Source organism: Tyto alba, unplaced genomic scaffold, assembly GCF_018691265.1.
Source record: "Tyto alba isolate M040663 unplaced genomic scaffold, T.alba_DEE_v4.0 Super-Scaffold_26, whole genome shotgun sequence".
Classification (NCBI taxonomy): domain Eukaryota; kingdom Metazoa; phylum Chordata; class Aves; order Strigiformes; family Tytonidae; genus Tyto; species Tyto alba.
Genome location: NW_024881300.1, coordinates 13214052 through 13241161, shown reverse-complemented (window position 1 = coordinate 13241161; position 27110 = coordinate 13214052). Strand labels below are relative to the sequence as shown.

General features: G+C 41.1%; 1 protein-coding gene and 1 long non-coding RNA gene across 2 annotated transcripts; one reads left to right on the top strand and one right to left on the bottom strand.

The window, feature by feature from the left end:
- Positions 1-7082: 7082 nt before the first annotated feature.
- RRAD (RRAD, Ras related glycolysis inhibitor and calcium channel regulator) lies at positions 7083-11360 on the bottom strand. The gene is made up of 5 exons (XM_042797815.1): positions 11277-11360; positions 10823-11189; positions 10564-10637; positions 9822-10026; positions 7083-8346 (listed from the first exon to the last, which is right to left on the bottom strand). Exons 2-5 carry the CDS (start codon positions 11175-11177, stop codon positions 8069-8071), a joined length of 912 nt encoding a protein of 303 aa, XP_042653749.1. The 5' UTR covers positions 11178-11189; positions 11277-11360; the 3' UTR covers positions 7083-8068.
- A 12649-nt stretch (positions 11361-24009) lies between these two features.
- Positions 24010-27080, top strand: LOC116960251. The gene is made up of 2 exons (XR_004406291.2): positions 24010-24131; positions 26455-27080. It is a non-coding gene; the product is annotated as an uncharacterized LOC116960251 (long non-coding RNA).
- Positions 27081-27110: the final 30 nt, after the last annotated feature.

Here is a 27110-nt window from a genome sequence, read left to right as displayed (position 1 = left end):
AAGTGCCAACACTGAGTCAGTCTTCCTATGGTATCCAAAGTAAAAAAATCCTAGAAAACTCAGTGTAAAACAAACGTGATTTTATAGACATAATTTTATTTTACCTAACACCAAACATGCCCCATTCAGCATAAAACTGCAAGTTTAGAGTGCCTGAATGCTTCAAAAACTCTTGAAGACAAGCCTACAGAATACTGACATTTATTAATGAAGAGAATATTCAAAATCTTTCTTCAGCCAAGGAAGACCTGAAGTTACCACCCTGAATACTAATTTGCCTTTACAATATTCACAACACCCAAAGTCCTGTCAAAATTTGTCTGTGGTTTGTTCTTTTGGGCTTGACATCTGCTCTACATCATATTACCCAAATGAATACTGTATTAGCAGATATTAAGCATAGTCATTCAAAAAGAAATGGAAAAGCAGGCAAAAGGCTCATGACTGTAGGTCTCACTCCAAAGGCTGGAGACCTCCTTGTTCACATTGATGGGAGGGATGGGTGAGAGCGGCGTGAGTTTAAAGGGGTCATAATTCAAGCCAGCAGAAAAGAAAAACCAACTCCCAATTTCTCTGGTTAAAATGAAAATGGTCCTTAATACCTCTTACTCTTGAAGGGCAGAACATTATTTTGGGACTGAAATAATAAAGACATGTTAATTAATTATATACCTTGTAATTAAAAATGAACCAATTTCTAACCAAGTCAGGATCTGTAGAATTTAACTAAGAATTTAATTTACAGTTCATTTTCTGAAAGCTAAGTATAAAATGTTCATTAAAAATCTCTGAGCACCTTTTTGGTTTTGAATCTGTTTTTAGAACATAACCTGTGCTGTTTTCTAGAACCCTTGATAATGATCTAAAGAGTTGGACATTCTGCTAATGAAATCTCTGGGAAGGTAGATGGTACATTGGTGCATATTTGCATCCTAAATCTTTGTTCTTGAAGACTTGGCCATTCAGAGTTTTGCTTTGATACTTGAATAGCTCAGCTTTTGGATAAATGGTCTGCAGACATGCATGGATACTTTAGCTCTCCAGTACCTTGAAAAAATGAACGGTGAATAAGAGACTGATTTGCAGGAGGCATTATTTGCTTACTCAGTGCTGTCTACTGCTTTATTTTTGTGCTTATTTCACTTCTGTGCTATAACTTTAGTTTTAGTATTATCTTTTGAATTACTACGTAAGAGAAAAAAGAAAGAAAAACAGTTCTGCAGGTAATGCCCACATATAGATGCATTTGTTGTGTATTTATCATACATATTGAGTGTCCTTACTTGCACAAGTGAAAGCTTATTATTGGTAACAACAGTCTAGTCTTGTAGTTTCTGTTTTGCCAACTTCTTTGCAGTTTAGTATAGACAGTGACTTTAGATCTGCTTCAGAGTGTCAAGATAAACACAGAAATACTTATTGATAAAGACTAATGAGTTCTGTGTTTTCTTTGTTTCTCTAATTGGTTTTTCCTTTTTTAATTTAATGGACTACCACAGTGCTGTGGATTGTGAGTTGTAAACCCTGCATAGAAATGTTAATTTGTTGAACAAAATATTTTCATTAGTGTTTTTCAAAATCATGGGAAATTTTCCATTGCTCACATCTTTCACTTAGCTTGCTTTCCTTAAGATCTCATGTGTCAGACTTCTAAGATTTTCCATATGGGACTGGGTAGGAAGAATAGAGATCCAAGAACTCTATGAATAGTCAGAGGGCAGAAGAGCATATGCAACAATACTCCCTAGTTCAAAAGATTTCCATTTTTAAAATGACTTTAGGGTAAAAATGAGAGGTGGCTGTCAGATTGCATAAGTTTTCTTTTTCCTCCATGCGCAAATTAACTAAAAATCTTCCATTCCCTTTTGCCTTGCAAATGCAGCAGTACCCCTGACATTCAAGGAGACAGTAACTTAATTTCATAGGATCATAGAACAGTTTGGGATGGAAGGGACCTTAAAGATCACCTAGTTCCAACCCCCAGCCATGGGCAGGGACACCTTCCCCCAGCCCAGGTTGCTCCCAGCCCCGTCCAACCTGGCCTTGAGCCCTTCCAGGGAGGGGGCAGCCACAGCTGCTCTGGGCACCCTGCGCCAGTGCCTCACCACACTCAAAGGGAAGAATTTCTTTCTTATATCTAATCTCAATCTACCCTCTTTCAGTTTAAAACAGTTACCCTTGTCCTATCCCTACACTCCCTGATAAAGAGTCCCTCCGCACCTTTCCTGTAGCCCCCTTTAAGCACTGGGAGGCCGCTATAAGGTCTCCCCAGAGCCGTCTCTTCTCCAGGCTGAACACCCCCAACTCTCTCAGCCTGTCTTAATCAGGGACTTTTGTGCAGCAAAATCTGACAATTTTATCTAGACTATATTATGTAAAGTAATGAGCTGGGGGTCCAGGTTCATGTTACAACTGTTGACAGCTAATATTTTTGAGTAAGTCATGCAGCAGCAGAGGTGTAACACTTTCCCATTCCCACAGTACTGTTGAGACACTGCTGCAAGGGTGACAATGTGTAACAATGGAGGTTGGAAAGATAAAATTGAAGTTGACATGAAAAGCGTGTGACAAAGAAGCCCTACAACTGAGATACCGATAGCTGAAAAATCCGTGAGAAAGTTGTTTGGCACCTGGCTGGTACCCAATGAGAGTTACATTGTTATTTTCACTGAAGAAAGCTGGTGAACACTCCTCAATAAATTCCAGTGGCAGGCCTGTAATGAAGTGGAGCTGATGCAAGTTGGCAGAGTTTTAAAATTCACCATATGTTCTAGTTCAGTTAAGATGTATTTCTGTTGCTTTATGCTTTTCACATCCTTGATCTGCAAGAGTAATAAATAGGGTGTGATCCGCTTCAGTCACCATTGCAGTGTCAAATGCATTAAGCTGTTGTGGCCTGAATACCTGTAATAAGATACCCGAACATGTGCAGTTAGAAATGCAAAGATTGTTCTTGTTGAGCAGTCCAAAATCAAGCAATGCTGCTGACTTTATAGTGATTTCAACAAGCTTTGTAGCTAGCCAGGAAACATGCAACAAAGTGAAGCAATTTCAACACTAGTCGTTTCCAATGCTATTTACAGCTTTTCTAGATCATCACTTCACCTAAAAACATATGGGAACCCAGGCCTGAGCACAGAAGATATGTGTTATTTTGACCTAGCCAGCTTAATCAATGTGGCTATACTTCCTTCTACCTGGAGCTCCTGAAAGCTCTTTGTTAAGCATAATGATTACAATAATACAATTTAGACGTGACAAAAATTGCTGTTCTTCTGCCAAGGCATCTACTGAACTGAAAACTGTCATTCCCAAAATAAGGGTCACAACCTTCAGTGGTACTGCAAGCCTAACAGTAGTGTAATTATTTGTGCTAGTATAATGAGGCTGATGAAAGTGGGACTTACTGCCAGAAACAAAGTGAAGAGATTTTCATGGGTCTGACTAGACTATTCTGAGCAGGAGCACTTGCTCTCCAAATCCTGCCCTTTCTCCAGCCCATTGCAAACCTTAGAGAAGTTTTTTTAGGAGGGTAAGAAAATTAGTATTTTCAAATATGTTTTATTTATCTCAATCTCTGAATCTGCTAAATTTTAGTTCAGATTAATATTTTCTTCAGCTTCTGTGACACATATGGGAAGTATTAGAAAAAATATCTGTAGGTTCCTAATTGGTTTCCAATGATTCATTCAAACAGCACATTTATAAATAGGAGAAAAAAAAAGGGGGGAGGGGGGGAGAAAAGGGGGGAAGAGAACAAGCAAGAGGGGAGTGTCTAGAATGTACACTGACCATTTTACTCAGGGGCCAGAATATTTTTGTGGTATGTACTTAATCCTGTTTCGTTGCTGAAGAATTCAATGTTGAAGTAAATTTCTTAGCCTGGTTCCTACCTTTTAGTGCTGGAATTCTTAGTGCATTTTTAAGTTAAGCAATGTTGTTCCCCCTTGGATTCTGAACAGTGGGTTAGGGAAATCTTATTTGTAAATTAGCAATGGGCATTTGTTCTCTCTTTTTCTCTTTTACTTCTCTGTTCAAGCTCCATGTCATAGAGCACAAGGATAGTTCACATAATTTACTATTTCAATTTTTAGACATTAATAACTTCAATGGTATTGGAGCTCAGGTGTTTCTTTATGCAAAGACAGAGTCAAATTCACCATTATAATGCTAGATATTTTATGGTAAATTATAAATTAAATGGTGGTCCTGGAATGCACAGACATCATCTTTGACTGTGACTGCAGATTCAGTGAGGTCTTTGTGATATAAGTGCAATTAAACCTGTGCATTGTCTCTGAGTAAAATTAAAAATACTAAAGCAAATTTCAGCATAAGTATTACCCCACTGTTTTTAAACTATGTCTTAGCAATCTTTTATCATACATTAGATTCTTAATCTCTGCCATCTCACTATACTTCCCTTTTCAGTAAAGAACAGTGATGTTATGCAATGTTACTATGTAGATCGTGCCCTGTTTTTTCTAGTCCTATTTTGAGAACATACATCTGAGTAAAACTACATTTTCAGTGATGCTAAGTCTTCCCCCAGCAGTTAACATTTTGTCTATATTTATGACATGACTTTACGCTTTGTGGTTTTGGCAGATGGAGGAGTGATTTTCTTCACATTTTTCATATGGTGAAGAATTTGCAGGAGCTAATTTAGCAATAAATAACAGAGGAGGCTTTGATTTGTTTACCTAACATGTGTGTCACATATAAAAGGCAATGTCCTTCCACTGTAGCTGTTAATAACTAGCTGTTCCAAATGGATTTATGCCAACACAAAATCTACCACCACAATTAGCAGTAACAGGAACTTCAACTGGCAGCAGCCGTGAAGGCAGTAAGGATTAAATGGTTGTGTGAATTGTCCCTTCAAATCAAAACTGATATACATTGGCAAAAAATAAGAAAACTCACAACATTACCCCTTACACTCTGTTTTGCTCTGGTAACAATTAGAGTAAATACTGCTATCTGGGAGTATTTTTCACATGACACAGGTTCACCCATTAATGACAAGAATCTGAGTATCCACACCAATAAAACACCCCAAATTACAAAAACCTATAGATGACTTTCAAATGCTTCAGGATACAAATAACCTTTTGAAGAAGGTTGATTTTTAGAGGCATTTCTCAGTTAGGTGTGAAGCTGAGAACTGTTAACGATTTCTAGATTGTGTTGCACACGTACTTCCAAAAAGTCTGCTTGGAAATTCCACTAAATGATATCCAATAAATTATTTTATTTTTTTTCTGAGCAGAAAATTTTCAGGAGCTACAAAATCTCTGCAAATTAGTATCCATGGTAAATACTTCTATAACATAGAATATGATCTTGGTCTAGAGCAGGTTATTGTCAGAGTTGCAATAACAACAAACCCTCCCCCTTTTCATGAACCATGGCTGAATTATACTAATCCCTGTACAAACAGGTGAATGAAAAAGTTAATATAATGAGGATTTGAATAAGTATTTTATTGTACAATATTATCTGATAGAATACATTATAGATTAGCCCAAGTTTCTTTAGAGTGTTTCACAGTTTATTGTCTCAGTGTCCTTTATGACATACTTTCAAAGCACAGATTATTTTCCACAGTTTAAATGAGCCTCTAGCAATGCACTAGAGCACCTCAGAAATATTTTAGGCTTAAGAGTTGTCCAAACCAAACCTTTGAATTCATGAACACAGTAAAACATCTGATTTGTATGTCAGCGTGCAAAAAGCACAGCTGTTAATCATGACCTTGAAGAGGCTTTGCAACTGCAGTTACCTTGCAGCACTGAGTGACATATCTTTGTAACATTTTGTACTTTGTGAAATGCCATATCTTAAGGTCTGGGTTTGCATCCCATTCCCTGTATTTATTATAACAGAATTAAATCCTACAAGTCAATCAAACATGTCAGTCCTCTCCTGGTCATGTTGAAAGCACAGGGCAACTAAAAGTTTTGCAAATGTACAGGGGATACCACATAGTTTTAGCAATAATGTTAGCATGTGCATGAATAGGTATGTGCCAAATTTATGCACATGAATTTGGACACTGGCTGTCAAGTTTTCAGGATTGGAGCAATTGCTTTGATGTTGACAGTTACAAGTTTCTATGTAAATAGATGCCTGGTGCCATATTCTGATAGTGGTTAGATGTTTCAGTGATAATAGTTTGCCAGGCCAGTGAAAAAACGCCAAATCCAGTTAAGACATACCATCATGTAAATGTCAGTTTTAGAAGCAGAACAGAATTATTCACTTTAGACTTCACTCACATCACAAAGTAAATATTTCACTTCGTAAGAAACGTGACCTCTTACCAGCAGTATATGCTAAACTGTGCTTCTAACCAGTTAGGTCCAGCAGCAGCACATCAGGAGACACTAATTCTACAGTGCATTACCTATGCAAATCAGAGGTGATTCCCCCAGTACTAACTGTTCCCTAATCAGTGCCTAAGCACTGGCCTAACCCAACACAGGGCTCTTTGTTCGAGCCCAGGGAAGGTCAGTGTAAGGTGTAACAGCTGATGCAGTTTGCCTTCTGTATGGGAAAAGTCAGCTCCTGTAAAATCATGGATTAAGAGAGCTCCCAGGCAGCTAGAACAATCTCTCTGAAGAACTAGACTCAGGCAGGGACAGTAGAAAAAGACCAAAGAGTATATATTTTACTGTTTTTGAGAAGTGAGTTTAGGGATGAATTTAAAGAGAATGTAGCCTATAAAGAGGAATTTATAAAGCAGATGCAGTAAGTCCATGTTTTTCACTGAGACATGATTGCTTTTTAACTTAATGAATAGCAAATACGGAAAAATGGAAACGCAATTATTATAACACAGCAAAATTAACATGAAAACTAACAGCACTGAAGACCACCATACACCACAACTCAAGTCTACAATTCTTTCAAACAGCTTTGCCAGCCTACTTTGAACTTCTTGAAACCACTGGAAGGTATCTACAGGCATCTGAGTGGCTTAGACAATTATACTGCTCCCAGAAAAATAAAATAAAAATGAAAAACAAACCCCCACATTTGCTTATTGCCTGTAACACAAGACCCTCAAGCCAGGAGGATTTAAAAATTAGAACATCGCAAGCTTTAATTTACCAGCAAAGACACAAGACATTTATCTAACTAAAGGCATTCTATAGAGATCTGTGTCTGCCAGAGGTGATGAGAACCAAGTTGAAGATGAACAGTAATATGAAGGGCCAAGGCACCCTTTCCCAGTATGAGCTGTTGAAGTAGTGTTCAAGGGTTTACTTCTGAAAGAAGCTGTCTATTAAAGAAAAGGACATAGGATATTCCTGATTCACCTTGTTCCAGAACTTTAGCATGTGTAAATCTGCATAGTCTCTGTATAACATTCTGTACAGTGAAAAAAAGGTCAGTATAAAAATACTGCTCTCATTCTTTAGCCATACTATGAGAAGAGCACAGTTTATTATAACAGGAAATAATACTTTATTATAAAATCTGCATGTAAACAAGTAACAAATTAATTGAATAACAGTTAATGGAAGTGCAAATTAACTTGATAAAATGATATCTGTTCTGTATTTAACTCTCTCTATATATATAATTTGTTTTCTCCCATTCTAAAGTGGTTCTACTCCCCCCTCCCTACCTTTAAGTTTAAAAAAATTTATCATTGTTTGCTTTATACTAAAAAGAGTGTACGAGCCTGCGTACAAGTTTAAGGTTTGCTCTGCAAATGAGACAAGACTATGGTGATACTTATCATCATCCTTTCTTATCTTTGCATCTCTGTTATCCACAGGACAAGAGGATATATAACATATGTACACAGTGAAAATGTGGGCATGTCAAGCCCCCTAAAGTTAGTTCATTTACTTGCACACATTGAAATTTAAACCATTTATCAGTGAAGCAGACATTGTAGTGTAACTTCCGGACTTGCTTGCATACCTTAAGGCATTAATGAGTCTCAATTGATAAGTCATTCTTGTTAACACCATGAGGAACATTTATGCACTTCTCACAACAGTCAAATGCTTGTTCATCAACCATGTGCAAAATCCGGCCTTGCTGAAAGCTTCTAAAGCACAGATAAGTCATGGCAAGACTTTGATTTTGCTTTGAAAGCCATCTTCTTATTGTTCTTAGCCACAATTCTCCCAAGGAATCGCTTTGCCTTTTTGCCTATGCTTTCTCTTCTTTTTGTGTTGGCCATTCTCCTAGCATTGTCTTCTTTACTGTCTTTGCGAAGTCTAATTTGCCGAACGATACCTTCAAACAGGTCCTTGACATTATGATGAAGAGCAGCCGAGGTCTCAATGAATTTGCAGTCAAATACAACAGCACAGGCCCGTCCCTCTGGATGGAAAGAGAAAGAGGGAGATGAGTGGAGACAGATATTTTCTCTTCATACATACTGGCAGAAAAAGAAATTGACTTTAGGTAATGAAAGTTCCTTCAGTACCACAGAAGAGCTTTACTGCATGGTCGGAAAGTCCCAATTTGCACTCATGGTTTTGCCTCTTTACTCTTTTTTGGTTTTGTTGTGGTATGGTCAGAAATCTCATTTGACCAATGGTACTGAATATAGGCAACAATAGTCCTCTAGGTAGACCATGCCAGTAGTGTTTAGGAGCTAAAGCTGATACAGGAAAGTCACTTGGATGCATGTTTGCTGTTTAATAGGAAACAGTATGGGGTACAGAAAGAAATGGGGTTTCTTTCTTCTGGAAGTTGTTGAGCAATTACGCACCTCTGCCTTGCTGTAACATGAGAGTTTTCCATGCTCTCTATTTAATAGACCATTAGAGGTCATGAAGTTGTACACCACTGGATTTGACTAAGACTGCATTGGAAATGCAAGATGCTCAATGTTCCAGACGTAAGCATGTAACTCCGGAACATTGCTGCAGTGTAAATTTCCATGTTCAACTTGTATAATGGTAAGGTTGTAAACCTGAGCAAAGTACTGATGTCATGACTAGAACGGTCAGCCATGCACTGCCACCAGCCTGGAAAATGTTATAATCTCCTGATGAACTCCAGCCAATTCCCTGTGCATGCATTTAACACAGGGAACATGACAAAACCAGACAGCAAGAGTTGGTTCATCATCATCAAGGCACCGATATTTCAGAGTATTCTTCCCAGTGGAAAAAAACAAACCAAACCAAAGCCAAAACTACCAAATGTTTAAATAAGTGAAATTCTGTGGTGTTGGCAGTGGTTACTGTGCTCCAGTTACTGAAATGCTAGCTGGAACTAGCTGAGAAAATTCTCACTGATCACAACTGGAGTACGTATACAAAAAGACAACAAGTTATGAGCCTGGTCCCACCAGCTCAACTCACATGTGATGGAATCACTTCCAGAAGAAAGAGGATTGTACAGGCTGTATGACATCACCCTTTTCAAAGGCTGCCTGAATTCAACGACATGACACCCCTGTCCCTTAAAAAGCATAGCTCAAGCTATCATGTCTTGAGACTAGCAAGTACTGCTGTGCACACAGCATACAATTAAACCCTTCAATTACCCTTTAATACTGACCAAAAGTGAATCCTAGACAAAATAGTATGCTAAAGCTGCAGCTCCAACGCATTTTTCCTCTTGTACTGCAGTTCAGAGCATTGCTCTACACAGTCACAAATCATCCCCCCCCACCATCTACAGTTTTCTGTGGTACTAAGTCCCTCAGTGCGATTTTTGGCTTGATTTTTCCACTGTGCCTGAAGTCATACATTTTTCTAAACCAAAACCAGACTATTTCTATTGTCCATGATCCTCCATAGCCTTTGCTACTAATTACTGTATAAATGAATAGTGTCTCTTACCATCAACCGAGACTTCCCGGGATCTGACCAGGTCGGTTTTATTGCCCACAAGAATAATAGGAATGTCTTCTGTTTGCCTTGCTCTTCTTAGCTGTATTCTTAGCTCGGAGGCCTTTTCAAAACTAACTTTGTCTGTCACTGAATATACAATAATATAGGCATCTCCCATTTTCATACAGTGGTTCTGAAGCCATTGGCTGTCATCCTAAAAAAAGAGGCAAGGAATGTATTTATTGCACTGAAAAATCTATTCAACACTGATTAAGGATATAAATATTGTAAGCAATTTACAGATATTTTTCTTAGCTTCATTATAAGGAGTCAGTAAAAGTACACCAACCTCCCATTTTTTTTTAAAGATTTTGTTATTTAAACTATATTACAAAACAAAATTATCTTGTTTCCAGAAATAATATCAGGTCTGCACTGATCAGATTGTGAATCTCTAATTTTACAGTAATTCCCTGGGCTGCTCGTGTAAACTGCTGCTTATTCAAAGCATTAACAGATTCGCACTCCATCCCTATTCAGGTTTTTAAATTGTCTGTGTAGCTACAAGGAATTAATTGCAGGAGAGAACAAAGGTAGTAGGAATTCTAATTTTTTTATTGTCACTTTTTTAATGCTACTGATCTGATCAGCAAAATAGGCAGACATAGTTGTTCCGTTTCCACTTTATTTTTTGAGTGAACCACTGACCAAGCCATAAAGCAAAAAATATCTTAAATTTGTAAGTACCTACCTGCTCCCATATATCAAACACAACGAGAGATGCTTCTTCTCCATCCACTATAATTGACCTGTCATATGTATTTCCTACGGGGGGGAAATCAGAAAATAGAAGTTACTGTTCCCCATCGCTGCCGCCTGCCCGAGAGGGGCCCGCAGGGGACGGCCGGGGGCTGCGGCCGGCGGCGGTAACACCGCGCTGCGAGCGGCGGGTGCCCGGGCCCCACGGCCGCGCCGCCCCGCGCTGCTGCCCGCGCCGCCCCGCGCCTCACCGGCCTCTTCCGCGTCCGCGCAGTCCTCCACGCCGCCGAAGATGCGGGCCAGGCTGGTCTTGCCGACGCCGTGCTCGCCCAGCAGGATCACCTTGTAGAGGTTGCCGTCGGAGTCGCTGCCCGAGGAGATGACGGAGTCGGAGGAGTCGGAGGCCCAGCTCTCCCGGTGCGCCTCGCCGGGACTGTACGAAGTGCAGCGCACCAGGCCGGAGAGCTCGCCCTGCGGCAGGGCGGCCCGCAGGTCCCGCTCGTCCACCGGCATGCTGCGCCGGTGCAGGTGCTGGTGCGCAGAGAAGGGCATGCTGCCGCGCCGCTTGTCCAGGTAGCGCAGCTTGTCGCCGCGGTTCAGAGTCATGGGGCTGCCGGGCTGCGGCCGGAGGGGAGAGAAGAGCTGTCAACACCCGCCGCAGCGCCCAGCCCCGCCGCGCCGCGCCGCCCGCGGAGCAGCGCTTACCTCGGGGCGCTCCACGGAGGGAGGGAGGGAGGGAGGGAAGCAGTGAGGGGTTGCTCGCCGTGCCGCCGCGGGAGCTCCCTCAGCGAGCTCTGCGGCCACCGCGCGCCTCGCCCCTATTTATGGCTCCGCCAGCCCGGCCCTCCCCGCCGTGACGCGCGCCGCGTGGCGCCCTGCCAGCGCGGCCGTGGGCAGCGCCGGCCGCCCACGGCAGCTCCGCGACCCGCCGCTCGGCTCGGCTCGGCTCGGCTCGGCTCGGCTCGGCCCGGCCCGGCCCGGCCCGGCCCGGCGGGAGGCACGGCTCGGCGTGCGGGCGGCGGCGGGGCCCGGGGCCGGGCAGGGGGAGCGCCGTGGGGAGGCGGGGATGGGCGCGGGGCGTTTCAGCGGGAAATACCGTTGCGTGTAGTGAGTGAAAGGCTGCGCGGTCAGGATCGACCCCGCGCCCCTGTTCCTGCCTGCCCGGCCCCGAATACTTTCCTTCTCTGCTCTGCCCCGGGCGGAACGGGAGGCAGCGGTTGCTGTGCGTGCCGCTTGTCTCCACTTGCAGCCCCGCGTGTGAGGGCGCCTGTTGGGTGCAGACAGAGCCTAACCAGCCGAGGAAACCTGTGCCCTTGCCCGGGAGTTTAGGTACAGTCCTGGTGTCTACAGTAGCGTTAGGAAAAATGTTTGCAATATTTGCATTACTTCGTGCTTGCTTTACTGAATGTTCAGGAGTGGGTCATGACAAAAGCACTTGTGCTAGGTGTTGCGATTCCACAGTAAGCTTGCCAATGCGTCCGCATGCACTGTTAACAAGAAGCCAATATAAAACATAAAGGTCAAATTCTTCTCTTGATTTCACCTGAGCGGCAAAGTGAGACAGTGAAAGTCTTATCACATCAGCGACACAGTCATTACCGTGTGATCTGGTGAAGAAACAACTAACCAGATAACTATACGTGTCTTCTGAATGGCTCACTCAAGCATCGTATATACAGTTTATTGTTTACCTAGCAACCGAAACATGTTAGACATTTTACAGCCAAAATAAATCTGGCTCGTGCTCCCAAAAGATTACAGCCTGGTCACCTCGGGAAATTCCCTGTGACTCTATAGGGACAGTTGCCATCAGATTCGTGAAAGTTTATGGGTTTACAAATCAGCTGCAGAAACAAGGCTAAAGAAGGCAAAAGGTAGGGATGTGATGGAAATTCAGTTACAGGTGTAGGGAATAAAGAAAAAGTAAAGTATCTGTGGGATTGGGCTGTGGGGTTGCATAGCTAATAAAATATAGCATACCAGCTCAGAAACATCTTTTTTTTCTTGTAACATGTTAAAGTTCTTGGGCTACTTAACTGCAACAAAGATAAACACGAAAAATACTTTGAAGGCACTGACCACAGGGAATGGATATTTTTTCCTATGAAATTAAGTGAGTGAATATTGTCTTATTTTCAGGAGCCAATTATAGTTCTCCAGTCCATGCTCTTGGGGTGGTTTTGGCCCCTTTGTCCTGATAACTGCAGTTTGAAGTGTTAATGTGGCAGTTAAAGATCACCAAGTGCTTGCAGCAAGTTCTCTCTGCCTGTCTCACAAAACAGCGACCAAAATAGCCCTGTCAGTTTAAATAGTCAGACTTTGGTGGTGAAATGAAGTGTGTGCTTCAGTTAACTGAACTGAATTATAAACCTCTGGTTAGCATTTTAAATCCTATTTAAATCAATGATGGTTAGCATTTGAAGTATGTCGTGGCTACTTAACTTGGGTAAACTGGAATCTGCCAAACCATCTTGATTAATTTGTACTTACATACAGTTAATTATGTAAAAACACTTCCAAAAATGGTTTGTCTTCAGTTAACTTTTTAAAAAATTGAATGATTCTGCTTAAAATTCTCACCTGAAAATATTCCGAGTGAGTTTATACGCCTTTTGGACCAGTCTTTCTTGCATGCCTTTTCTGTGTGTCAGGGTCAAACTTTAGAAGCTGACATATAAAGTGAGGGTATTTTAAATTCTTTTCTGCATGAAAGAAGGGAAATCTGAGAACCAAAGATATACTTTTGTGCCACATATAGCACTACTGACTGGAACCAAACTAAAAATGGGACTTTCACTTACAGGACTTAAAGAAGCCATATTTTATTCCAGGCCTTTTGCTGATGAGAAATTATGAATATTTTAATGATGTAAATGCAAGATAGACCCCTTGCTAGCCAAAAAAATAACAGGAAAGGCATATGTAAATGTGCTAAATAAAAACTTTGAGAAAACAGTGTTTCAGCAGGAAAAGTGACTGAAAATAAAATAATACCTAATAGAAGTCATACAGAAAATTCAGGATTCTGGGAAACACCTGTTTTGTGCCAGCACCCAGGTACAACGAATGAATTAATGGTTATAGAATACCGCCACAGTTACAGGATACTACTCAGAACCTGGCAGTGAGTTCTGTGAGTCGTCCTTTAACGGAAAGTGAGATGGCCTTGCATTAGGTCCCCGGGGCTTCACTTGTTCCTAGAGGGATGAGTGAAGGTTGCACAGAGGAGCGCTGTGCCAAAGCAGCTAGGTCTGTTCCCTCCTGCCGCAGGATTTGTGCCTGGAACCAGAGAGAGGGTGAGATCACAGGGGTCATGCATCTGATTTATCTCCTTTGATCTTAATATGACCAGCTATTTTGTGCAGTTGGAAAGAATTAGCAGATAATTCAGATTAATCATTTGAGACACATAATGTGCTGCTTCACATAGCTTGTAATTCTATTTGCTGTTAATTATTGTTATATGTTCATGTATACATTACACAGCATCTGCTGGTTTCAGTGGGGGGCATGTGAGACCACAGGCTTGAAATGCTGCTCTTTTAGTTTCTTTGAAGGATTTTAATACCATCTCCTTTCTCACCTGCCTTCCATTTCCACTTCTGTGTGACTGTGCTTCTAACAGATATGTTAACTGTAATTTATTTCTGTTCAAAAGAGGTTTTCATGTATTGCTTTTCTACTCTTATTTTCTATTGTTCTAGCTTCTACTGGTCTAGGGTTTGTTTTAATTAAATGAGTGCTTCAGGCACATACTGTAGAGTTGATATTTTCAGTAAGCCTAATATACCATCCTTTATGTACTGAAATAGAAACTGAGAATTTTAGAATTTTGTTGGATTTTATATAGAGCCAAACCTGGAATCTATCGGTGTTGAGGGTAAAAGTCCACTCCAGCCTGCATGGCAGATTGTAAGTGCACTGAACTCAGATCATCATGGCACAAGGAGACACGGCTTAACAAAAGTAACAAGCAAATTCTGCTGAGGTCAGGAGCAGTGGTTCATTTTTGATCTCAGGGACCTCAGTCAACTACCTCCTAACTATCAGGTTGTTCTGGGATCCTGGCGGAGCCACTGTAACCTGTCATTTGTGAATCAGTCCAAAAACTTCACCTTTGCTTGGCTGCCCAGCATCTGTGGTATGTGTCCTGTGGTTCTCATGGATGAATTTGATCTGAGACTTAGAATGAAAGGAATACTGATATCCTGTATTGTGTGGAATTGAGCACAAAGCTCTCTAGCAATGGATTACTTTTTTTTTTTTTTTCCATTTCATTTCATCTTCATATACTTTTCACTTAAAGTGCCTTTCTTTGTATTTTACTGTTGTAGTATACCCAGTTTCTTTTTTTTCTGTTATCTCATTCCTTTCTTATTCTCTCTCTGTTTTCCCTTTCGGTTTTCCTCTAGCTTTTGAGAAGTGTCAGTATTCACTTCTAGTGCAGTCTTTTGGCTTGAGTATTTTTCATCATATGGAAAATGTAGAACGTGCAGTCCAATCCTGTTTGTCCAGTTATTTATTCCTGGGGTAATAAAGCTTGTGCCTGGAGTTTTTTTATTCTATATTAGATACAGAGTGCATTTCACAGTCTAAATGACAAGCACAGACTTTGCATGGGATGCACTGATAACTGAGCATGTATAACCTAACACCTAACCTTCTCCCCTTTTCAGATAAAAAAGCAGAATTTGGGGGGTTGGCTTAGCTGTATGTGATTCTACCTCATCAGTGTTTGTTCAAGGTCAAATGCCATATTATAAATAGCTTTTTTTTTTTTTTTACATCAAATTAATATTATCACTGAATTCCTGTTTTTTTGCTTTACTGTTGTCTTACATTTAATTGTTTCACAATCAATTAGCAATAATAGAAATACTTTGAACAGCTCACAGACTGGATTAGCAGCAGTGAGGTTTGGGAGAAAGTATTGTTCTCAGTGTGGCTGTACACTGGAATTTATGGGTTTCTCCTCTCCTTCTATTTCAACTCATCTGCACCGCCTCAAGTCTAATTAATCAGACATTATGAGGGTGAAGTTATTTCTATACAAACTGCAGAGATATCCACAAAGGTCTGTTCTTGCCAAGTTATATGAAGCATTACTCCTGCAGAAGCATGAGTCTGGCTACTTCCCAAATACCTGGACTAAAAAAGAAATAGCATTTATTAGTATTTTAATTACAGAACTGACAGGCTCAGGCCAGTGGGAGAAGAGACAGTAGTAGGAAATATGTTGGGCTTTTTAAACCTAAGCAAGAGAGATAGAGGTACAGGGAAATGAGAAAAAAAAATATATATTTTTTCCTTACCCTACAAAAAAGTAAGATATAGTGCAAATGTGGTGTCTAGTTTCCTCACCATTAAAAAGTCACAGATTAGCGTGTGCTGAACGGGCTAACTGGTTCAGTTTGTGGGTTATATGCAAATACATAGTAGACCTTTTCATGTGTAACATATGGTATATTGCACTATCTTGCAGTTAATATATATGGATGTAAAAGTAGGCTACAGTTTGAACTGTATGAGTAACTGTAGCAATGGTGGAGCTTTAGGTTTGCTTAGCACTAACTCCTTTGTCAGAAAACCCAATAAAAGTCACATTCACACTGAACCTGCATTTGGAGATTGCCAAGGGAGGATGGCACACCCCTTCAGCCAAGGAGCCATGCTTTTTCTCATAATTACTCTTGCATTTAATGACAGGTAATATTTTTGACCGAATAGTAGTATCCATGAATTGGGGCTGCAACAATAACGTGAGAAATATGAGCTTTGGAGTCGATAGAAATCGACATAGCTTAGAAAACTCACATAGAGTGCCAAGAGGGAAATGCAAACAGAAACCTAACTAAATCCATTATTACATCTACAAAATTAATCACGAGTTGGTTCCTGTCACAGCTACTGCTTCCTCTCAGCTCCAGACTGATCCTTTATCAGCTTCAGCTGATAAATGTCACTAAAGGTCACTGATAGGCACTGCAAAATAATGTATTACTGTTTGTGTTTTTCAGGGAGAAAATGATAAAATAGGTATGTTTTAAGTCCATTGCTTTTAACATAAAGCAAAAGCCTGTCTTTGCGAAACTCTCACAAAAGAGTGCAAAAAATAGCTTGGGATACGAATAACTGGAAATGTGGTTCATCTTCCTGCTGCTCTGAATTTCTCACTGCTTTCGGTAAGCTCAAAAACTTCCACTACTAGGTAACCTCATGATCAGCTGAACCAGGTGAATCATTGCTCTGAAAAAAAGAAGCCACACAAGTGGCATATCTAATTTCATTTTTGCCTGTGTAATTCCCCCACTTCTTTTTCACAGAGTGCATCATGCTATTAGTAAACTATCCTATTAGAATATACTTGAGAAAAGCATCCTGTACCAGTCTAACTTCAAATTTTCACTGATTTTTAGTTCTTCGGGTTTAAGTTTACTTCTTACTGACACTGTAACTGCTCATGCTATACCCCGCTACAAGAGTCAGAGTTTGGATACCCCCTTAGTTTCCTCAGTCACTGTGGAATGGACTCCTTAGCACGTACTGTATGTGATCAGCTGTTTGCTCCTATTGCATTTCAAGCTTGGAGTAAAATCAGAACATGACCTAAGATATTTCCATAATTATTTTCTTTTATCACCCCTAATTCCTCTTTTTCAGTAATAAACCTGTCATGGACAATGTGTGTTACGTACATCATCCATCCATGAGTGGAATGCTAAATATCCTGTTACAATTCCTGTGGGATGTACACTCCTTAGTGTGGATTTCAGAGGCCCTTTACAAGAAATATCTAGAAGTCTGGCACCATTAAAAGGTTTCTGAATTTACAGATTACAACAGACTGTTGGTTTAAGGATTGGGCAAAGTAAATGACTGGCTGGCTGTCCTACTAAGAAGTACATAGCAGTAAAGAAACAAATTGCAAATGTAAGGTTTACTGTTTACCAGCAATAGCTCTTGGCAAGACGAATGAATCTATTTACAATAACAAATTAAAGGAGCTGTAGTGGGTCAGACTCAACTTACAGACAGTTTCCAGCAGCTGTCAGTAGCAGATATCTGAAGAATAGACAGTAAGAACATGATAAACACAATTAAAACTCTCCCTATACAACCACCAGGCTAAAAGTATTCCTTTTATTCAGAGGCCCTTGATGTGTTTTTTCTGCATATTTTTCTAATTGTTTTTTAACCCCTGTGGATTTTTGATATCCTGCAACACCCCCATTTACTGTATTGTGAATCAGAGGATAAGATTTCCCTCATGTCTTCTTCATACGTGTCATGTTTTTATAGCTTTCTGCAATAATTATCTCTCTTGGCTGAGGAACTAGTGTATTCTATCACTCCTTGTATAAACATGATCTCTACTTGCCCTTCTCTGTATCTTTTCTAATACAACTCTTTAGAAGTTAGGGGACAAGAAGCACACAGATTAGAAACAGATTATTCAAACTGCATGTGCCCATGGACTTCCACAGTGGACAATTGATGCTTTCTGCTTTCATTGTTAATCCGGAGAGTTCCTAGCATCTGTTTACGCTGTCAACACTGAGTAAGATTTTCATGGACCTACTGTAACTCTCTTTTATTGAGGAACTAAGGATTTCATAGGCAGGAAATTCAGTAGAAAACAGCCTAAACCTGCCTTTGGTAACCTGCAGAACCCATTTCTTCCATACACCTCCAGGACAATGTCTTCAGAAGTTGTCTGTTAGCATGCACCTTCCACATAGTACTGCAGAAAAAAGCTCAGAAACTTGCAGAAGAAAAATATAGCTGTAAGGGAAAACTCTGCAGCAAGAGACTACAGTGAGGGTGCTGGGAGTACGGCAGATTGCGCCAGTGACAAAGCGTTGCTTACGTTTCAACACATTACAGAGATACCAAAGGAAAGAAGATCTGGGGATGTGGGATCCGAAAATCTGGATAAAGTCATCATATTGTAGATGCTTCCATGAATATGATAGGTGAACAAGGAAAAGTCTCCTTGAAGTGAAAACCGGTAAGTAGGAGCAGACCTGTGATCCTCTGAGGAAATGACCAACACGCTTCCAGTGTGCAGAGTCACATTGATCTGTCACTGAGGGAAGGATATAAGACAGAAACACAATTTATAATGTTTGTGGCAATATAAAGTGAAACTTTAACTGTGCTGCCCTCTTCTGTGTACTAGATAAGAAAAAAGGACAAGGATTTTTTAATCTATCTTTTCTTATAGAGAGAACTTTAGTTTTGTGTCCAAATGTGCATTTATAATGCTTAGAATTGCTGCACCTTTTATAAGGCTCCTGGTGGGTACTGGTAGTGACCAGAATTAAAACACAGCTGCCCTTTTGCTTTAGGTGATAAATTCTGGTCTTGTTTCCCTTGTGAGGAGAACTCCACTTCCCTTTAATTTCAACAAATGAAGCAGGGACAAAACCTCACAGTCACAGAGGAGACTTTTGAATTTGAATTAGAAAGGCTTTACACTTCTTTATAACCCAGTGCAGAATTTATGGTGTCTTTTCCTGTGGTGAGTGATGTCATGGAATCGTTTGTATAAAGTGTGTAGGAATTTGCATGTGAGAGATGTTATCATCTGTTACAGGAGAAACTCAGAATTTGTCCAGTTGGAATGTGCTGAGTTTGGCAAATTCCACATTTGCATCATAGCAGTAACAAGCATCTCCACTTCTTTTAAATGTCTCATTTCCTGCTTTGCCTCTGCTGTTATACAAGATATTCCTATGAAGACCCTAAAAATTCTTATTGTGGAATTATACTAAAATCAAATAAACTTTCCTATTTTCACTTTAAATTGTCAAAGTTCTTTCTGATTTTATTCTTGAGAGAGAACGTAATAATAATTATTATAATCACAATATGCTTCATTATCTATCACTTTCTCCCCCCAAAATATAAAATTATCAGGATCTAGGTTTATGATAGAATACAGCAAGCATGAGCATGAACTGAAGTAACAGAATGGTATGAAGTGTGTACCTTACATAAAGAAGGTTATAGACAGTAATCTTGAAAAATATTATTTTATGAAAGCAGAGATCTTAATTTCAAAGCCAACCCTAACTAGAAAATCTGAATCAAAACTCCAGTGCTAAAAATCTCCCTGTCCTAAAGATAAAACCACAAAATCTTGATGCATATTGAGGGCATTCAACACCCAAACCGGTTGCAGTGAAGCAGGTAAGAAATAACTTTATTTCCCTGTTCATTTTATTCTCCCCCAAGCAACTTCCCCATATCTAGTGAATACCAGCATACTGAAATCTTTGGTGAGGCAGTGGCATGCTGAGCTGCTGATCATGTTGGGGAAGTTCCAGGGAATTATTGCGGTTCTCAATCTCTGCATGTCTCATGCGTGAGGGCAGAGTTCCCTGTCAGAGGTTTATTTGACAGCCACAATACAATGTAAATCTTTGTGCCTTAGGCATTTTAAGTGGACTTTCTTAATTTTCAAAATCATCAAAGATACTTCTGTTCAAAGAAGGACTCAGTGATCATCCCATTCTCTGGTGGTAATGAAATTCAGCAAACTGGTAGCTTTTCATGGCATTTTTCCCTGTTTGCAGTTTTGGAAATGAGATCAGAATCAGGTCTTGACAGTCTTTTCCCTTCTCTACACTTACTCACAGCAGTAATTAACACAAACCAGGCAAACGCTTCCTTGGCATCGGACCCTCACGTCAAAAGCATCAAGTCTGTGATTTCACTGCTTGCTCATGCACCCAGGGCTGAGAAGGGAAATGGTCTTTATTCAATAATTAATGTCAAAAAGAATATGATGAATACAGTAAATTGCTTTTCTGCGAAGGCTCGCTCTTTTCACACTCACCCCTTTCTTTCATAACCTTTACCAAAGAAAGGGTTATATATTTGCATTACTCCTCTGCTCAAGCACATCAGCACTATCAGAATCATTCAGATGAATCTACAGCCTTCTAAGGTAACAGCAGTATGTAGCTAGGCAACAAAAATAATATAGTATTTTTCAGAAAGGAGGACTTTTCTAGATGATCTCATACAGATGCAGTGCTTTTTTGCCTTATAAGAAGAAAACAGTTCGTTGGAGGAATGAGTCTGTCATCCTGTCACCGTCAAGTCATATCGATGTATGGGCTTCCTTTGGTTGGCTGTGATAGAAAATAACAATGCACTGTATACTGTTCCTATTTATTTCTCTATATCACATATCTGTAAGGTTTTTTTATGAAGACTACAATCCACAAACAATTTTATGGCAGATTTCATTAATCATCTTCCTAATTAAAATGGAATGCTTCAATAATTACCAAGTCAGCTGAAATAAATTGTGTCTCGGGTCAGCTGAAACCATGTCAGCTTTAAAAAAGAGATTTTATGAGTGGAAAAGACATCCTGTTGTGTGTACTGTTGTATGTAGGGACAGGGCTGTTGTGAAAGGTGAACACTGATTTTATGCTTGTGAAGGGATCCAATTAAGTACAGGCAGAAAAACTGATGTGATCTAGCAGCTACAGTGCAGGCACTGATATGTTGGTGCCCCAGATGAGGTCAGTAAACCTGGCAAACGGGATGACAGAGGTGCCAGGCCAGCTTCTGGGCTTTGGAAGGACTCTTTCCAGCCTCGAGAGGTGGCAGGAGCTCTGAGATGCTGGATGAAGACATCTTCCCATGTTTCTCCTCCGGGTTTGTGCTGGCCAAGACTCAGGACAGCCGCTGACCCATGTGAATCGTAGCATCATCTGCCAGGGTGCCATTATCAGCCCCTGAGCTACACCGGGATTCACCATGTCAGCTCAAGATTTCAGCTATCCCCTGTTTCCTCATTTCTCCTATATTCCCTTTTCTACATCTCACTAATTTGTCAATTTGTCTGTACATTCAAAACCATATCTAACTTGCAGAGCTTTCAGATGTTGTTTCCCAGTCTGGGTGCAGCAGGGGAGCCTGCGTGGCTGGGACAGGCTGTGCATGGCACTGGCAGGAGACGTGCATGGCACTGGCAGGAGACCTGCAGGCACTGGGGAAAACATCAGTGCTGGAGCAGGGCAGTCCCCCTCAAGCTGTCCGTGTTTGTGAGAGCACATGCTCTGTGCACTGCAGTTTCTGTGGCAAATATTTTTTCTGGTACAGACCTGAACATAGCTAATCAGAGACATCACAGCACAGTCTTGGCAGCTTTCAGGTATGTATTTCCTCTGTTTGGCATGTTATTTTATTTGTGTATTCCAGAGCCTGCTCTGTGGGATGGTTTCCATTCTTCCCAGCTGGACCAAGGCATGATTCATACCACGTTGTCTCTTTCATCTTGTCGTTCTTGGTGGTGAAGCAGGGATTGCCCAGTTAGGCCTGCAAGCCAAGACATAATTTATTTGTAGTCAGTGAAAGACTCAAGCAACTTTTAAGAGGATGAAGACCAGCTCACAGTAAAATGTCAGAGGGAGGTACACTATCTTCATAACATTAATAGCAAAGTTCCTGCAGTTTTAAAGATTAGTACAATACATCACAAGTGCTAAATTTGTATGATACACTAACTGATGTGTATACAATTTGCATCTAAGCTATAGTGTTTATTTATTCAGCCATAAAATGCAGAAAACTATTAATTATATGACTTGGTAACTGCATAAATCCATCTCCTGTGGAGTTAAGTGCTTAGACTACAGGTGAACTAAAATGCATTCACACAAATGGTATATGCCTTAAAGGTAAGGCAATTATGTTTGAGGCTAAACCTGGTAAGTTTACTTTTTGTTTGAAAAAAATCAACTTTCAGTTGTTTTACAAGGTATTCTTCTTACCAGCAAAAATAAATGTGACAAGATTCCAACACTTCTATGCAAAAAATATAATCCAGAGTATAACCTCAACTAAAGCTCTCAATTTGCAGGATCAGATCCAGAATAGTGAGTTGGAAGGGGAAGGGGAAGAAGTTGTTTAAATATTAGCTCCTGTCTCAAGCTCCTAGTAAATTTTGTCATTAGTAAGAATCGTTAATAAAGTAGAAATTGAGAGGGCCTTTACATTATTGACTTATGTTTCAAAAGACAGTGTCTAAAATGCATTAATGTGAAAATAAGTCAGCACTAATTTGAAGAGAAACAATTTACGTGACTCATTCCTAATAATTATCTTCTGTCTACCTCAAAAGTAATTGTTTATTAAAAAGTTGGCTGCAGTGTTAATGAAACTATTTTCTGATTTTCAGAAATAAAAGTAGTTCTGTTCGATTAAAACTGTTAGGGGAAAAAAATTGAAATCTGTTGGCATTTATTGTTTTTCTCTGCAAGCATTTCAGACTACATAGATGATTTATTTGTCACTTTGCAGGGGAAATTAAAAGTGTTACTGCTTAGACACCTTTATAATCCTTAGACAGAGCATGTGCCAGCTCTTCCATTAGCAAAAGTGTGGAGAAATCAAGCTGCCAGGCATCCTGGGGCTAAGCAAGCTCCTGACAATCTATTGAGGTTATTTTGGTCAAAGCCATGTGTGACACATCTGATGGGAACCCAGAGGAAACTAATTTGGGTAGATTAGGAAAAAAAGTGCTATGATAAACCATCATCTCAATGTTACATCAAAATAATGGGGAGGATAAAGTCAGGCAGAGAAAATTTGGTAGTGATGATTTGCCAATCACTCCGGTCTTCCTGCTTGGCTCAGCGTGGCCCCAGCTGCTGCCCACACTCTTTGGCCACTGCACTTAGGATCTGGCAAAGTGTGCATCTCCCTTTGTAAACATAAAGCATTAATTTTATGTAAATACTTGTCCTGATCCTCCTGTCTCCTCCTGCTGTTTGTGATTTACCTGCAGTGGGACAGCAAAGGCTTTCTTGTTTCCTGCAGCAGTGCAAGGGCACTAGTGGGAAGGGATGGGCTGTGCAACAGCCCAGCAAGAAAGGGCAGGGAGGGGCCATGCTGTGGCCATGCCTTGGCTACAGCCCCCACGGGAGAATCTCTGCTTCAGGCAGCCAGCTTGGAGGGAACAAGGAAACAGGAGGGGCGGGAGATGTCTAATATAAGGTAACGGGAGCTCACTTATATCCCTGCAATTTGGAGGACAAAGACTCCAGCACTGTAGAAGTTCCCTGTTTGCCATGTTGCCACAGATCGAGGCTAGTGGCAGCACAGTGAGATGTTGTACGCTCCTACTATCTCCTTCTCCCAAAGCTCCCAGGCAGCAGCTGCTCCCTGTTATATTTGTTCCACAGACTTGCTGGAAATTAACTTCTGCCCTGTTTGCTCCTTCCAGTCCTGCAGTGTGAGCTCAGCTAATGGCAGGAACCAGAGACTGTTTTAACTTCTGTACTAAAAAGGACAGCCTTGGCATTTGAAGCTTGTGTGTGCTGCAACAAGATGCTGAAAAGCAACAACACTGATGAGACAACTGGCAAGTTACTCAGCAACCCTGATGAGTGTGTGGAATGAAGCTGGGAGAGCAGGGTTTCCAACTATCCAAACAACCAGGATGTTTTTTATCACTGCAGACAGGGCTGCTTCTTTGATCCACAAAGGAAAGATAAGGAATGGAGATAACCTGCCACAAGATGCAAAATCTCTTTACAGGTAGGACACTCTTGTGGTTTGAGCCTGGTCGGCAGCCAACCACCACACAGCCACTCTCTCTCCCTTCTCCTCCAGCAATAAGAAGGAACAGAGAACCAGGCTTGGGGTTTGAGATACGACTGGGATGGGGAAAAAATCCCCGTTTATGGGCACGAGCAAAAGGCAGACTCATTAGGGGAAGAAAAAAAAGAACATACATTTATTACAGACACTAACAACATGTAACAGAGTAGGACAGTGAGAAACATTGCCACATCTTGAGAACACCTTCCCCCCACCCCTCCCTTCTTCCCGGGCTCAGCTCTGCTCCCGATATCTCTACCTCCCCCTCCCAGTGGCGCAGGGGCAGGGAATGGGGGGTGCAGTCAGCGCTGCCACTTCTCCATCTTCAGAGGGGGGAGCTTCTGGAACTTCTTCCCCCTGCTCCATCATGGTCCCCCTGTCACAGGAGACAGTCCTCCACAAACTTTCTCTGACATGAGTTCCTCCCACAGGCCGCAGCATTCCCCACACTGTTCCGTCATGGGTCACTAACTTTCTCCGACTGGATTCTCTCCCATAGCTGCAGCCCTTCCCAAGCTGCTCCAGTGTGGGACATCCCCGCATGCTGCAATCCTCCCAGCGCTGAATTACAGCAGCGGGGTTTACCTTTTCCCACAAGACCCCGGCCTTCTTTGGGCACAGCACCTTGATCAGTCTGGCGGAAACCACAGGCCATAAATCAGTATCTGCTCCACCGTAGATCTCCATGGGTGGCAGGGGGGGCCGCCCTGCTGTCTCACCACAGGATACAGGGGGGTCTCTGCTCTGGCACATCTCCTCCCTCCTTTCTTCCTCTGTTCCTCCACTGACCTTGGTGTTCACGCAGCTGCAGCGACTCCTCCTCACAAGTCCCACTGCCCGTCACCACGTCCCTTCTTAAATACGTTATCGCAGAGGTGCAGCTGATTGGCTCAGTTTCCAAACAGAAGTGGAGCTGACTTGGAGCTGGGGGAGCTTCGAGAAGCTTCTCACAGGGGGCCGCCCCTATAGCCCCCTCCCCTGCCACCAAAAAAAAACCCACCACTCACTCGACCCAGGACAGACACGAAAGAAGAAATGTATGAATTGATACTAAGAAATATATAAGAAGGTTACAGAATGTGATAGCATGACTTCTGCAACTACTGAAGTGTGTGGAACAAAATAAGGGTTCTCTGCTATTTGTATGTTTTATAAAAATATTATGTATTTTTAGCATTTTATGGAATGAAAAAGGTTTTATGTTAAATGTACTGGCAAATAGTTGTGAGACATACCAGCAGACTTAATCACACAGGTAATAACGTTCCTCTGGTTTTATTCTCTTTGCTAATACTTACCTTTCTATAGTAACATTTGAAAGATTTTGCTATAAACTTTTGTTTAGGGAAAAAAAGTTTACTCTGCCACTTCTTCAGTCTGTATTTATGCCAAACAGTGCATTTTGTGAAGGAAAGGAAACTGGTGGAGTTATCTACTTGACAGGCTAAAGGGAATTTTTTTTTAACAGCTATAAAAAAAGTAACATTATAAAACATGTAGTGTTTAAATCAAAGCTGCAGATGGAGATCTTTATCAAAGCACTTTACTGACATAAACATATCAATCTTAAGCATGGCCAAAAAACTGAAATAATTTTTTTTAACTAACGGTTCCCAATGTGTGGTACACATTGCTCCACCCAAGGAACACACAAATTATTGCCGGTGAAGTTCTTCCATGGACAGTTTAGTTGCATCTTTGGGTACAAAGCTGCTGAGCTGCGTCCCTGCCACTCATGAAATGGGGGGATAAACAGCTTTAAAAAGTTTCAGCTGCTGATTCTAGGGGCGGTATGGGAGCAGCTGGGAAGAAGTCTGCTTCCTCCCAGGGAGCCAGGCTGTGTGGGCAGGCCCGAGCACCTCAGCTCAGTGGCACCCGAGATACACAAACTGTGCTGGTCTGTGGGCTCAAACACACGGCTCGTTACTCCAGTGCACAGCATGGCTGGTTGCCCTAGGAGCTCCTGCTGCACTGTTTGCACACTGAGAGTAGTGAATGCCATTCAGCCACCCCTGGAAGGTTACTGCCCAGAGCCTAGGAATGTGAAACAGATGTCTGTTTCTGGCATTTTTCCTGGATTTGAATGAGGCTGTTTGTATTCAACACAGCTGCTCTAAAGGGTCATAGTTTCTGATGGAATGTGTCTTATTACAAAGCATTCCAGAGGCTAAATTTAGAGATAGCTTTTTGGAAGATTAAGTCTGAAAATAAATGTATGTAACAAATCAATGTGTTCTGCCACTTTATCTCCATACAACAGGAGCCAGCTAATGTTCTTGAATGGGAGGGAACAGAAGATTTTTGCTGGAACTGGTGGTAAATTATCATTCTGCAAATATCCAAGCTGAGGGAGCCTGGACAGGAGCGATCTTCAGCAAAGTAACTGTGGTTTGTCCTTATTGTTGTTTCTATTATCTCATAAACATAGCATCCACATCACTTAAAGAAACATGACAGATCTAAAGTAATAGCATTCTCCGTCCCTATGCAGCAGCAGTCAGACCTTTTCTTTGATACCCCATAATAGTCCCTTTACTGAAAATTCATCCCCTATGTACTATAAATTTAAACAATCTTACCACATACTGTTGCTTATTGGTGCAAAGTGTACCCCCAGGGTTACTGCGTACCATGTGCTTCATGAGGCAAGTGCCAACATCCCACTATATTATTTAACACTATTATTATGTAGTGGTGAAAGCCCAGCAGAGAGATGCAACAAAGCATAAATTACTGATTCCTTCTCAATTTGGAGTGCAGGTTGAAGCAATCTGTTGACAACTTAGTCACCCTTCTGTTTTCCCCCGGCACATATTTGCATTCCTTTCTTCCCCCAAATCTGTCAGGGCAAAATTCACTTTCTATAAAAAAACCCAGAAAACAAAATCAAACCAACCAAGCACGTTCCCTATGAGC